The sequence below is a fragment of the Pongo abelii genome, chromosome 20 (genome assembly GCF_028885655.2).
Source record: "Pongo abelii isolate AG06213 chromosome 20, NHGRI_mPonAbe1-v2.0_pri, whole genome shotgun sequence".
NCBI lineage: Eukaryota > Metazoa > Chordata > Mammalia > Primates > Hominidae > Pongo > Pongo abelii.
The window spans coordinates 56437655-56451659 of NC_072005.2; the positions used below are offsets into that span (position 1 = coordinate 56437655).

The 14005-nt window shown below is 49.6% G+C and overlaps 1 protein-coding gene across 6 annotated transcripts in view; it reads left to right on the forward strand.

Annotated features, from left to right (window-relative positions):
• MYH14 (myosin heavy chain 14) overlaps positions 1–14005 on the forward strand; it is a 109371-nt gene that overhangs the window by 79363 nt on the left and 16003 nt on the right. For all 6 annotated transcript variants that reach the window (XM_054538931.2, XM_024237970.3, XM_024237972.3 and 3 more), the window contains 7 exons: positions 321–569; positions 5171–5383; positions 8058–8270; positions 9508–9669; positions 10928–11056; positions 12316–12404; positions 12647–12770. In XM_054538931.2, coding sequence (XP_054394906.1) covers positions 321–569; positions 5171–5383; positions 8058–8270; positions 9508–9669; positions 10928–11056; positions 12316–12404; positions 12647–12770 — 1179 coding nt within the window. The remainder of the gene's footprint in view (positions 1–320; positions 570–5170; positions 5384–8057; positions 8271–9507; positions 9670–10927; positions 11057–12315; positions 12405–12646; positions 12771–14005) is intronic.

Consider the following 14005-nt stretch of genomic DNA (forward strand, 5'->3'; position numbering starts at 1 on the left):
CATAGCTCCCATACTGCTACCTTAACCCCTATCACCCTGGCTGTGACTCTGTGTCTCCCCCAGCAGCCGAGGGGCTCCCCAGGAGAGACTCCAGGTTTGATTCACCTCTGCATCTTGGAGGGAGTAATTTTAATTCCTGGAAGAACTAGGGCTCATAGTACTCACAACCTCACACCACTCAGAGGCAGAAGAGCCCAGCAGAGTGACCCCTTTCCCTCTTCAGGCCTCAGTCTCTTCATCCTGGAAATGGAGCACCACCAGCTCACACCTTGGTCACTCGTGGCCGTGACCACCAACCACCCTCTCTCTCCTCCCCTCAGCTCTCCGAGTGGCGGCGGCGCCAGGAGGAGGAGGCAGGGGCACTGGAGGCAGGGGAGGAGGCACGGCGCCGGGCAGCCCGGGAGGCCGAGGCCCTGACCCAGCGCCTGGCAGAAAAGACAGAGACCGTGGATCGGCTGGAGCGGGGCCGCCGCCGGCTGCAGCAGGAGCTGGACGACGCCACCATGGACCTGGAGCAGCAGCGGCAGCTTGTGAGCACCCTGGAGAAGAAGCAGCGCAAGTTCGACCAGGTGGGGCACCTCAGTTCACCCAGCTGGGGAATCAGCAAGTCTGTCTACGCTTCCCATGGTCATTGTGAGGAACCAGTAATGCATGCTGTCACGGCTCAACTAGGCAGTTGTAGTGGACCAGGAAGCAAGACCCTTCTTTGCTCCGGGCCTCTGTAAAATAGGACATCCCTCTGTCCTGATTCATGCCTCTTGCCACAGCATAATTCCTCGTAGCACCCACTTTTACTTTCAGAGCTGCCCTGGTTTTTGGATGACAAAATATACGAATACCTTCAGTACCCCAGAGGTTGCTTGTGAGAATTAAATCAAATAACTCATCTCACTTCTGCTGATTCACGGGGTACCTCAGGCAAGTTGCTTTTTCCATCTCAGCTTCAGTTCACCCTTCTAGAAAATGGCAATAATACCAAGCATCTGGCAGCCTGAGGATGAAATAAAAATCACAGAACCTTAGAGAGTTCAGATCAGGCGATCCTGAGGTTCAGATCCCAGCTCGGCCTCTTGATGGCTGTGTGGCTTGGGCAAATTGCTCAACCTCTCTGTGCTTTATTTTATTCATTTAGAAAATGCAGTGTGAGGCCGGGCACGGTGGCTCATGCCTATAATCCCAGCACTTTGGGAGGCCAAGGCGGGCGGATTGCCTAAGCTCAGGAGTTCACAACCAGCATGGGCAACACAGTGAAACCCCGTCTCTACTAAAATACAAAAAAATTAGCTGGGCGTGGCAGTGTGCGCCTGTAATCCCAGCTACTCTACTGAGGCAGGAGAATCGCTTGAACCGGAAAGGCGGAGGTTGCAGTGAGCCGAGATCGTGCCACTGCACTCCAGCCTGGGCGACAGAGCAAGACTCCATCTCAAAAAATAAAAATAAAAAATTAAAAAATTAAAAAAAAATTGTCATTTTCCTGTAGGTGGTGCAATATGTTTTTCTAGCTGACTTACGATTTCTCTCTTTATGTCTGGTTTTTAGCAGTTTGACTGTGATATGCCCAGCTGTGGGTTTTTTGTATTTATCCTGCTTTAGATTCACTGTGCTTCCTGTAGCTGTGGGTTGATGTTTTTGATCAAATGTGGAAAATTTCAGCCATTATTTCTTCAAATATTTTTATCTCCCACTCTCTCTCCTTTCCCTTCTTCTTGGACTCCAAATACATATGATTTGATTATAATACTCTTCCACAGGTCATTGAGGCTTTATTATTTTTTGCATCTCCTAGAATTTTATATAAATTATTTTCACATAAATCTCTTTTGGGATGGGCTTATTTTACTCAAAATAATTTTTTTTTTTGAGACAGAGTCTCACTGTGTCACCAAGGCTAGAGTGCAGTGGCACGGTCTCAGCTCACTGCAACCTCAACCTCCCGGGTTCAAGCAATTCTTGTGCCTCAGCCTCCCAAGTAGCTGGGATTACAGGTGTGCACCACCATGCCTGGCTAATTTTTGTGTTTTTAATAGAGACGAGGTTTCACCATGTTGGCAAGGCTGGTCTCGAACTCCTGGCTTCAAGTGATCCACCCACCTTGGCCTCCCAAAGTGCTGGGATTACAGGAGTGAGCTACCGCACCCAGCCTCAAAATAATTATTCTGAGATCCATCCATATTTTTGCATATCAATAATGTACTCTGTTTTTTGCTGCTGAGTATTATTCCTGTGGTATAGATCAGCCACATTTTGATATTCATTAACCTTTTGATGAACATTTGGGTTTTTTCCAGTTTGGAACTATTATGGATAAAACCTTAGTCTTTCTCAAAGGTGGTTTTAATTAACATTTCCCTAATGACCAGTGATGTTGAGCATCTTTTCATATGCTTATTTGCCATCCATATATCTTATTTGCTGAAGCATCTGTTCAGATCTTTTGCCTATTTCTTAATTAGGTTGTTTGTTTTACTATTATTGAATTTTGAAAATTCTTTATGGGCCGGGCACGGTGGCTCATGCCTGGTAATCCCAGCACTTTGGGAGGCCGAGGCAGGCGGATCACCTGAGGTCGGGAGTTCGAGACCAGCCTGACCAACATGGAGAAACCCCGTCTCTACTAAAAATACAAAATTAGGTAGGCATGGTGGTGCATGCCTGTAATCCCAGCTACTTGGGAGGCTGAGGCAGGAGAATCGCTTGAACCTGGGAGGCGGAGGTTGCGGTGAGCCGAGATCGTGCCATTGCACTCCAGCCTGGGCAACAAGAGTGAAACTCTGTCTCAAAAAAAAAAAAAAAAAAAAAAAGAAAAGAAAGTTATTTATATATTCTAAATGCAAGTTCTTTATCAGATATATGCTTTGCAGATATTTTTGTCCAGTCTGTGGCTTTTCTTTCCATTCTGTTAGTCTTTCAAAGAATAGAAGTTTTTAATTTTGTCTAATTTATCAATTTGTTCTTTTATGGATTGTGCTTTTAGTATTGTATATAAGAAATTTTTGCCTAACTCAAGGTCACAAAGGTTTTATCCTAGTTTTTTTCTTGTTTTCTTTTTGTTTGTTTGTTTGTTTTGTTTTTTGAGACAGAGTCTTGCACTGTCGCCCGGGCTGGAGTGCAGTGGTGTGATCTCGGCTTACTGCAACCTCTGCCTCCTGGGGTCAAGTGATTCCTCCTGTCTCAGCCTCCCAAGTAGTTGGGATTACAGGCACATGCCACCACACCCAGCTTTTTTTTTTGTATTTTTAGTAGAGACAGGGTTTCACTATGTTGGCCAGGCTAGTCTCAAACTCCTGACCTCGTGATCCACCTGCGTTGGCCTCCCAAAGTGCTGGGATTATGGGCATGAGCCACTGCACCTGGCCTATCCTGTTTTTTTTTTTTTCTGGCAGTCTTCCAGTTTCAAGTTTACATTTAGGTCTGTGATTTATTCTGAGTTAATTTTTATATATGATGCTATCATGGCTCCATGTTAATTTTTGTGAATATAAATATCCAACTATTCCAACACTGTTTGTTCTCCACTGATTTGTTTTTGCATATCTATTGAAAATCATTTTTTTTCTTCTTCTTCTTTTTTTTTTTTTTTTTTTTTTGACAGAGTTTCACTCTTTTTGCCCAGGCTGCAGTGCAGTAGCGCGATCTTGGCTCACTGCAACTTCTTCTTCCCGGTTTCAAGCAATTCTCCCACCTCAGCCTCCCGAGTAGCTGGGATTACAGGTGTGCGCCACCACACCTGGCTAATTTTTATATTTTTAGTAGAGACGGGGTTTCACCATGTTGGCCAGGTGGTCTCAAACTCCTGACCTCAGGCGATCTGCCCACCTCAGCCTCCCAAAATGCTGGAATTATAAGCATAAGCCACTGCACCAGCCTTTTCTCCAGCCTTTCCTTTTTATTTGAAGTTATTTTGCCTCTTCTAGTTCCTTTACATTTCCATATGTATTTTAGAATCGGTTTGTCAATTTCTACCCCAAAACAAAAAGCCTTCCGATTTGGAACTGTGTTGAATCTATACATCAGTTTGGGAAGAAGTGACATCATAACAATATTGAGTTTTCTCACCAAGGAGGATGGTATATATGTCCATTGAAATACCTTAGAAATGTTTTTTAGTTTTCAATGTACATCTTTCACATCTCTTGCCAGATGTATTTCCAAGTGTTTCATGGTTTTATGGCTATTTTAAGTGATGTTGCTTTCATTTCCATTTTTGATTGCTAGTATGTAGAAATACAATAGATTTTTGTATATTGATCTTTTATCCTACAATCTTGGCTAAACTCACTTATTAGTGCTAATATAGTTTTTATATATTTTGTTGGATTTTCTCATAGATGATCATGTTTTCTGTGAACGAAGGCAGTTTTACTTCTTTCTGTACTTTTTCTTTACCCTTCTAGGACTCCAAATGCATGTATGTATGACTGCTTGGTACTTTTTTCAGGTTGTTAAAGTTCCATTAATTTCTGTTACAATCTTCTTTCTTTCTTCCTTTCTTTGCTCTGTTTGGATAATTTCTATTGACCTGCTTTCAAGTTTACTGATTCTCCTGTTGTGTCCAGTCTGCTACTAATTTCATCCAATGACTTTTTTATTTCAGATATTTCATTTTTCAGTTCTGGCATTTCTATGTGGTTCTATTTTACAGTTTCAAATCCCTCCTCAAATAACTGCCTCTTCACCCATTATATCTGTCTCGTTCTGAAACTTATCATGATGTCCTTGTGTGCACATTCTAATATGTAGGTCATCTGTGGGTCTATTTGTATGGACTGATTTTTCTCTTAACTATGAGTTCTGTTCTCTTTTCTTTTTTGCATGTTTTATAAGTTTATTTGCCAATTACTGTGTCTTTAAAAAAAACAGTAAAGGTTGAAGTCCATTTAAAAATATATATATATATATATTTTTTCTACTGCCACTCTTAAGAGGAAGGAATACCCTTTCTTCTGTTGAACATATAGAGTTAGGGACTGATCAGTTTGATCCATTCAAGAGTTAAGCTGGTTTGGGACACGGTTGCAACTTTAATCCCTCTACCTCCCTCTTGTGTCTCTGCCTTTGTCTGTCTCTTTCTCTCTCTTTCTCTGTTCCTGGCTGCTCCCTCTTCCCATTCCCTTGTACACTCCTTTCAGCTAATCTATTTCCCCCTACCCCATCTCCCTCAAACTGGAAGCTTCTGGCAGAGGAGAAGGCAGCTGTACTTCGGGCAGTGGAGGAACGTGAGCGGGCCGAGGCAGAGGGCCGGGAGCGTGAGGCTCGGGCCCTGTCACTGACACGGGCACTGGAGGAGGAGCAGGAAGCACGTGAGGAGCTGGAGCGGCAGAACCGGGCCCTGCGGGCTGAGCTGGAGGCACTGCTGAGCAGCAAGGATGACGTCGGCAAGAGCGTGAGCAGGGCCCCCACTCCCTGGGACACACTGGGTGAGGGGAGACACGTACATGCATGTATGCTTTCACACATAGAACATGAAAAACAACCAGCCATCAAAGTCGTATATTCATGCACAAAGAGAACAAGAGGGCTGGGCATGGTGGCTCACTCCTATAATCCCAGCACTCCAGCACTTTGGGAGGCCAAGGTGGGTGGATCACCTGAGGTCAGGAGTTTGAGACCAGCCTGGCCAACATGGTGAAACCCTGTCTCTACTAAAAATACAAAAATTAGTCAGGCATGGTGGCACATACCTGTAACCCCAGCTACTTGGGAGGCTGAAGCAGGAGAATCCCTTGAATTCAGGAGGCAGAGGTTTCAGTGAGCCGAGATCATTCCACTGCACTCCAGCCTGGGTGACAGAGTGAGACTGTCTCAAAAAAAAAGAGAACAAGAGGAGGACTGTTCAGCAAACATTTGCATCCATATACACACACACAGTGTGAAGAGAATCTCCCACCAAATACGTGTGCTAATGCACACTCATAGAAAGTAAGGAGAGCCATTCACCAGAGGTAGGTCTTCATGTAGACATTCACAGAACGTGAGGAGAATCTTCCATCCAGCACATGTTCACACACAGAACACAAGAGCTGCTCACAAAGCACACATGCTCACATTTGTGTACATGGGATGTGAGGAGAATCTTCTATTACTTGTTTTTGTTTGTTTGTTGTTTTGTTTTGTTTTATTTTTGAGATAGGGTCTTCCTCTGTTGCCCAGGCTGGAGGGCAGTGGTGCAATCATGGCACATTGCAACCTTAGTCTCCTAGGCTCAAGCAGTCCTCCTGCCTCAGTCTCCTGAGTAGCAGGGACTACAGGTGCATTCCACCATACCTGGCTGTTTTTTAAATTTTTTGTGGAGATGGGGTCTTGTTGTGTTGCCCAGGCTGGTCCTGAACTCCTAGGCTCAAATAATCCTCCCACTTCAGACTCCCAAAGCATTGGGATTACAGGCATGAGCCATTGCACCTCGCTGAGAATTTTCCATTAAATACACATATCCATGTGCATATGTACACATACAGCATGAGAAAACTACTCACCATACATACGTATGAATACTCAGAGAGAGAACATGAAGAGAATTTACTACAACACACAGCCTGAGAACCACTCCCCAGACATGACTATGTGCATACATACATACATAACACACACACAAACACACACACACACACACACACACACAGTATGAGGACTCCCACTTTGCCTGCCACCAATTCCACTGAGCACACACAGACTCTCCCACCAAGCCTCTGTCTTCCCTTAACTCATATATCTCTCCAGGGCCTGTAGGGTGGTGCCCCAAGGCTTCTCCCAGGCTCCCCTCACCCAGCCAGTGTACCAGCCTTCCGAATGGTCAAAATGACCCGCCACATCCTCCACTCCATCCTTCCTTCATTCATCCTCTAAATACATTTATGGATCACGCCCAGGGACACAGGCCACCCTCACTAATGATGGGAGGCACTGGCAGAATTTGTTGAGCTCCTGAACAGATGCCGTCTCGACATCCTTATTTCTTTATTTTCCCAACGACGTGCTTCTAGGAGTCCAATGGGTGAGGGCTTTATCTTCTCCACACACTTAGACGTTGATCTGATTTTGCTTTTAGCCAGGCCTGGAGAGAACCCCTCTCTCCCTGACACAGTTATTTGTAGTGACTCCAAAGGCCCTTGTGGGAAACAGGATGTTGATGGGAGAAAGTTTGATCCCTTCAAGTAAACAAAATAAATTGGCAAGTACCAAATAGGAAGGGAGGCTAGAGGGCCCATTCCAAGGACCGAAAGTAGATACTGTCAGTGACCAGAATTGTAATGAGCATCATGTGGGCAGTGGCGATCCACAGACATAGGCCTTGCTCTGTGGAACTCACAGTCCAGTGTGGGAGGCGGGTGTTGCACAAAAAGCCACCTAAGCAAATGTCAAATGACCACTGTGACTAGGACTAGGTAGGAGAGGGGCCCCAGTGCCAGGAGCATGGGTAGCAGAGAGGCCCTGATGGGTCAAGAGAGGCTTCCTTGAGGAGGTGACAGTTAAGTAAGGAGAGGCATGAAGGGGGACTCTCTGAAAATTCATAAGCCCAGCTCTATTTTCACAGCATTTGGGGTTTTAATTCATACCTCCCTGAAAGATCAGGGACCCTCCCAAACAGAAAACCTGATAGAAGTAGATAGTGGGTTGGTGACACCCTGGGGAGTCTGGCAGACACCAGCACTGATGACCCTGGAGCTACGTGCCTTCAACCCTTTCACACAGGATTCCTGAAGATGAATTCCCAGTGAGTGAGCTCACAATGCAAAATTACAAAACTCAGAGGGAATAATCCACCATGAGTGAGAGTCAGCTGACCTAACAGACGCTTGTATTGGACTCTGAAGCGCTTCAGATAATAGAATTATGAAGCATCAGTTATTCATGAAATACATTTTGGGATGATGCTGAATGAGACACCTAGGAAGGAGCCGCTCAGTAGATTTTGAATGGATGAATAAACAAACTACAGTGGGCACACTGACTTGCCACCTCCCCATCCTCCATCAAATCTTCCCCTACTCTACCTAGGCTCCTAACCTCCTCTGCCTCAGTGACCCAGGTGCCCAGCAGCTACTCTCCCTCCCCACCAGGTGCATGAGCTGGAACGAGCCTGCCGGGTAGCAGAACAGGCAGCCAATGATCTGCGAGCACAGGTGACGGAACTGGAGGATGAGCTGACGGCGGCTGAGGATGCCAAGCTGCGTCTGGAGGTGACTGTGCAGGCTCTCAAGACTCAGCATGAGCGTGACCTGCAGGGCCATGATGAGGCTGGTGAAGAGAGGCGGAGGCAGCTGGCCAAGCAGGTATTGTCACACAGAAGGCCACAGGGTGCCAGTCCAGCTGGGGTATGCCATGGTGTGTACAGGCAGCAAGAAGGGCAGCAAGGGGTCTCCCCGACCCACCCACCACTCTGTCTCCTCCACCCGCTGACCACTCAGTATCTCCCCAACCCTTCCACCACTCGGTGTCTCCCCACCCACCCACCTGCCACTCATTGTCTCCCCACCTGCCTGCCACTCAGTATTTCTGCGAGTCTCTCGTGCCAGCCAAACCATCTTCCTCCCACAAAACCATCTTCGTATTCCCCAACCCATTAACCTGCCATGACCCATTAACCCACACCAATATCCTGTTGACCTGTTGCTGTACCCAATCATACATCCTCCATCCACCACACAAACCATTCATCCATCCGCCACCCCATCTATTCAACCACCCCAACCACCCACATACAGCCTCTCCCCCAACCAGCGCTATGTCCAACTACTGTTGCATCCACCCAGTTACCCCCTTCCAACCCATCGCCTCTCCCCAACCCAACCCCTCCCCTATTTACCCAACCCCAGCCCCTCAGCACCCCCTGCTGACTCCACTTAGTCACTGACTCACTGACCTGCTCATCCGCTCTCCCCTCCATCCACATCCTTCCCCAATCCAGTCAGTCATCGCTCCCTCGCTTCCTTGTTTGTTCCATTGCTCTCTCCCTCCCTGCACCGTTCATTCATTACTCGTTCTGTCCAGGAACTTCCCATGTCTTCCCTCTGCTAGGTGATGAGGGGCAGGGGCAGCTCTGGGTGTCAGAAAGAGCCCTCTGGAGCCGTGTAGGCAACAGACTTGGGGTGGAGGGTGCTAGAAGCTGGGGAGGCAGGGAAGAGAGGTGAACAGGTGACCTAAGGCCAGGGGTCTCCATGGGGTTTTGTCTCTACTAGCCCCTTTGACTTAGACATGGCTGAGTGTCCAAGACTTGGCCCTGGGGGCACTGGGGAACCATGGGAGGGCTATGAGCAGGATCAGCTTTGGAGACGTGTTGGAATGGGCTGGAGGGGAGAGATGAGAGGCTAGAAAGGAGGCTTAGGTGAGATGGGGGACTGAGCTGGGGCAGTGGGGATAGAGAGGGACCAAGTAAGGAGAGTCAGGGAGTGAGAGGAATGGGGCTTGCAGCCTGGGCAGGAGCTCCAGGGCAGACATCCATGTCCCTAGCACACAGAGGGAGGCTGGGCTTCCTGTGCCTGACCCCGTCCCTCCTGACCTCGTCTCCAGCTGAGAGATGCAGAGGTGGAGCGGGATGAGGAGCGGAAGCAGCGCACTCTGGCCGTGGCTGCCCGCAAGAAGCTGGAGGGAGAGCTGGAGGAGTTGAAGGCTCAGATGGCCTCCGCCGGCCAGGGCAAGGAGGAGGCGGTGAAGCAGCTTCGCAAGATGCAGGTAAGAGCGGGCGTGAGCTGTGCCAGGGAGGGGAGACTTTGGTGTCTTCAAGCCCTAACCATCATTCCAGGGTCTGAGGCTAGCTCGGACCCCTCCCTCTCAACCCACAGGCAGCATCTGCACGGGTCAGCACCTTTATAAACATCCATGCCCCAGAGGCTGGCTTCCTTCTTCTTCTATTTTACATTTCTTTCATTTAAAATGCTGCACTTTTAAGTCAAATTTCCTCATTTTTTGTTTGTTTCTTTGTTTGTTCAGTTGGTTTTTTTTTTTCTTTTTTGAGACAGTCTCATTCTGTCGCCCAGGGTGGAGTGCAGTGACGTGATCTCAGCTCACAGCAACCTCCGCCTCCCAGGTTCAAGCAGTTCTCCTGCCTCAGCCTCCTGAGTAGCTGGGATTACAGGCGTGCGCCATAATTTTTGTATTTTTAGTAGAGACGAGGTTTCGCCATGTTGGCCAGGCTGGTCTTGATCTCTTGGCCTCAAGTGATTCACCCACCTCCGTGGTTTTGTTTTTCATGTGAAAATACCATATGGTTTTTTGGCCAGACACGGTGGCTCACACCTGTAATCCCAGCACTTTGAGAGGCCAAGATGGGCAGATCACCTGAGGTCAGGAGATCAATACCAGCCTGGCCAATATGGTGAAACCCCGTTTCTACTAAAAATACAAAAATTAGCCAGGCATGGTGGCACGCACCTGTAGTCTCGGCTACTCAGGAGGCTGAGGCAGGAGAGTTGCTTGAACCCGGGAGGCAGAGGTTGCAGTGAGCTGAGATCCCACCACTGCAATCCAGCCTGGGTGACAGAGCGAGACTGTCTCAAAAAAGTAAAAATAGAAATAAAATAAATAAATCAACAGTAGGCAAACTGAGGCTCAGAGAGGGGCAGTGGCTGGCTCACAGTCACCCAGCAAGGATATGGCCAAGTTGTAATTCAAACCCATGTCTACCTAACTTGAAGCCAGGCTCCATCAGGCTTCCAGCTGCCTTCTAGGCTCAGCCAGATCAACCTCCTCCCTTGAGGACCAGAGTGAGAGAGGCTGGCCCAAGGCCACACAGCAAGTGGCTTTATACACAGGAGCCTGCAATACACAGGCTTTATACACAGGAGACCTGCAGCCCAGGTCTGCAGGGTTCGGAGAACTCCCTGCTTGTTCATGGGAGCTGAGGAGTCCCCGTCGGTCTGGCAAGGGGCTGGAGGAGTTCCCTGTGCTGTGTGGCCAGGCTGAGCCCATCTACCTTTTCTGTTCCACCCAGGCCCAGATGAAGGAGCTATGGCGGGAGGTGGAGGAGACACGCAGCTCCCGGGAGGAGATCTTCTCCCAGAATCGGGAAAGTGAAAAGCGCCTCAAGGGCCTGGAGGCTGAGGTGCTGCGGCTGCAGGAGGTAAGGCTGGGGTAGGCGGGGCCCTGGGACAGGAAGCTGGGAGGTGGGCAAGGCTAACTTCGGGGCCCCTGGGGTGTGATGCTGGGGAGGTGGGCGGGGCTAACCACAGGGTCCCTAGGTGTGAGCCTGGGGAGGTGGGCGGGGCTAACCTCGAGGCCCCTGGGGTGTGATGCTGGGGAGGTGGGCGGGGCTAACCACAGGGTCCCTGGGTGTGAGCCTGGGGAGGTGGGCGGGGCTAACCGCAGGGCCCCTGGGGTGTGATGCTGGGGAGGTGGGCGGGGCTAACCTCGAGGCCCCTGGGGTCTGATGCTGGGGAGGTGGGCAGGGCTAACCACAGGGTCCCTAGGTGTGAGCCTGGGGAGGTGGGTGGGGCTAACCGCAGGGTCCCTGGGTGTGAAGCTGGGGAGGTGGGCGGGGCTAACCACAGGGTCCCTGGGGTGTGATGCTGGGGAGGTGGGCGGGGCTAACCACAGGGCCCCTGGGGTGTGAAGCTGGGGAGGTGGGCGGGGCTAACCACAGGGCCCCTGGGGTGTGAAGCTGGGGAGGTGGGCGGGGCTAACCGCAGGGTCCCTAGGTGTGAAGCTGGGGAGGTGGGTGGGGCTAACCACAGGGTCCCTGGGTGTGAAGCTCGGGGAGGTGGGTGGGGCTTACCATGTGGCCTCCGATGCCAGCCTAAGAGCAGGGATTTTGTCCTAGGGCACTAGGGAGCCATGGAAAGATCCAGAAGAGAGGAAGGGCAGGGTCAGCTCTGTAGCAGTTGAACTGGAGTGGGGAGATTGGAGTCACAAAGGCTGTGGGAGGGGGAGTGGGAGGGGGAGAGAGAGAGAGATTGAGAAAGAGAGAGAGAACCCTGAGCCAGGGCCAAGGGGATGCAGAGGACGGAGAAGGCAGTCAGAAGGCAGGAGGGAGAAGGCTGTGGTGAGGGGGGCCGGAGGAGGGGAGGAGAGCACTGGGGGTCTGGCCCAGTGATTGGGGGGACCCTGGAGGAGAGGCAAGTTTGAGAGAAGAACCTATGTGCAGTAAAAGGTGGAGAGGGTGAGGGGCCTGGGGTTTGGGCTGCAAGAGGTGAGCCCAGGTCAGGGGCTCAGGAGACAGATTTAGGAGACATCTGTAGATTGAAGCTCATTCCACGGTTACCCAGGGACAGCATGAGAAAAAAGCCAAGAGACTTGAGGTGTGAGGGACAGAGAAGGGGTGAGACCCGTGCCCAGATTGCTTCTCCTCACACCCACCGGCCGCCTGTCTCTCTCTCATCACAGGAACTGGCCGCCTCGGACCGTGCTCGGCGGCAGGCCCAGCAGGACCGGGATGAGATGGCAGATGAGGTGGCCAATGGCAACCTTAGCAAGTAAGTGCCCCAAGGATCTGGAGGCTGAGGTACTGCGTCTGCAGAAGGTGAAGCTGGGGTAGGCTGGAGGTGGCTGAGCTCTGGGACAGGAAGCTGGGAGGTGGGCGGGGTTAACCTCGGGGCCCCTGGGGTGTGAGGCTGGGGAGGTGGGTGGGGCTAACCACAGGGTCCTGTAGTGTGAGGCAAGGCACCCTCCTCTGACCGTCCTGTCCTCTCATCCCCATCCCTTCCTGTCTCCCTAGGGCAGCCATTCTGGAGGAGAAGCGTCAGCTGGAGGGGCGCCTGGGGCAGTTGGAGGAAGAGCTGGAGGAGGAGCAGAGCAACTCGGAGCTGCTCAATGACCGCTACCGCAAGCTGCTCCTGCAGGTGAGCACGATTGACCGCCCTCACCAGCCTCAGTCCCCATTGACCTGGGACCGTAACCTTCAGTCCTCTTATTCAACAAATCTAGAAAGGGGATATTTGAGTTGGGTTTTGAAGGTTGAATAGGAGTTCTTAAAAGGGTTGAAAGGCATGATTCACTTGTATTTCTGAGGGGTTTTTTCAGGGCTGGATCCAAAGATGAATTATGTGGGGTTTCTGTCCTATGAAGTTCCCTGGAGGAAACAGACGTGGGACTATGCTGTCACATTATAGGCCAGCAAGTGTGATCATGGAAGTCTCCTGGGCCCAGTAGAGAGAGATAAAAGACTTTCTGCAGGAGTCATAAGAAAACATTTGGAAAAAGAGACATTTGGCTGGGGGTTTTAAAGCATAAGTTGGAGTTCAGCAGAGGGAGAAAAGCATGTTTTCCTTTGCATATTTATTTATAAATATTTTCTGAGGATTCCAGTGGCCCAGACCCTATTCCGGGTTATGCTGGGGACCTGGAGTTGGATAATACTAAGCCTCCGCCCTCAAACACATCTTAGTCTAAAGGAGGAAACAGACCATCCCAATACAGAGATACAAGTGAAAATGGAGGAAACACGGGCACTGTGGGAACCTAGAAGGGACTACCAACCTAGCTGGAGGATAGAGGCCATCAGAGAAGGCTTCCTGGTGGAGGTGATGCCTTGAGAGATATTAAAGGAAGTGTAAGAGTTTGCCAAGAAGACAACAGAGCGATGGGATTTCTAAGGACAAACCAATGTCTGCATTCTTCATTAATTTTTTTCCTTTCTTTTTTTTTTTTTTTGAGATGGAGTCTCCCTCTGTTGCCCAAGCTGGAGTGCAGTGGTGTGATCTCGGCTCACTGCAACCTCTGCCTCCCAGGTTCAAGCGATTCTCCTGATTCTCCAATTTTCTTTACAAACTATTTAAAAATTAGCCAGGCACAGTGGTGCATGCCTGTAGTCCAACTACCTGGGAGGCTGAGGAGGGAGGATCGCTTAACCCTGGGAGATTGAGGCTGCAGTGAGCTATGATTTTGTCACTGCACTCCAGCCTGGGTGACTGGATGACAGAGTGAGACCGCGTCTCAAAAAAAAAAAAAAAGGTAATAATTATATGCTCAACAGTTATGTGTAGTAAGACTACTTTTTAAATGGAAAGAATGGGGAAGATATGCAAACAAATTTTAACCTACTTTAATTAATTGATGGTGATAGTATTAGCATTGT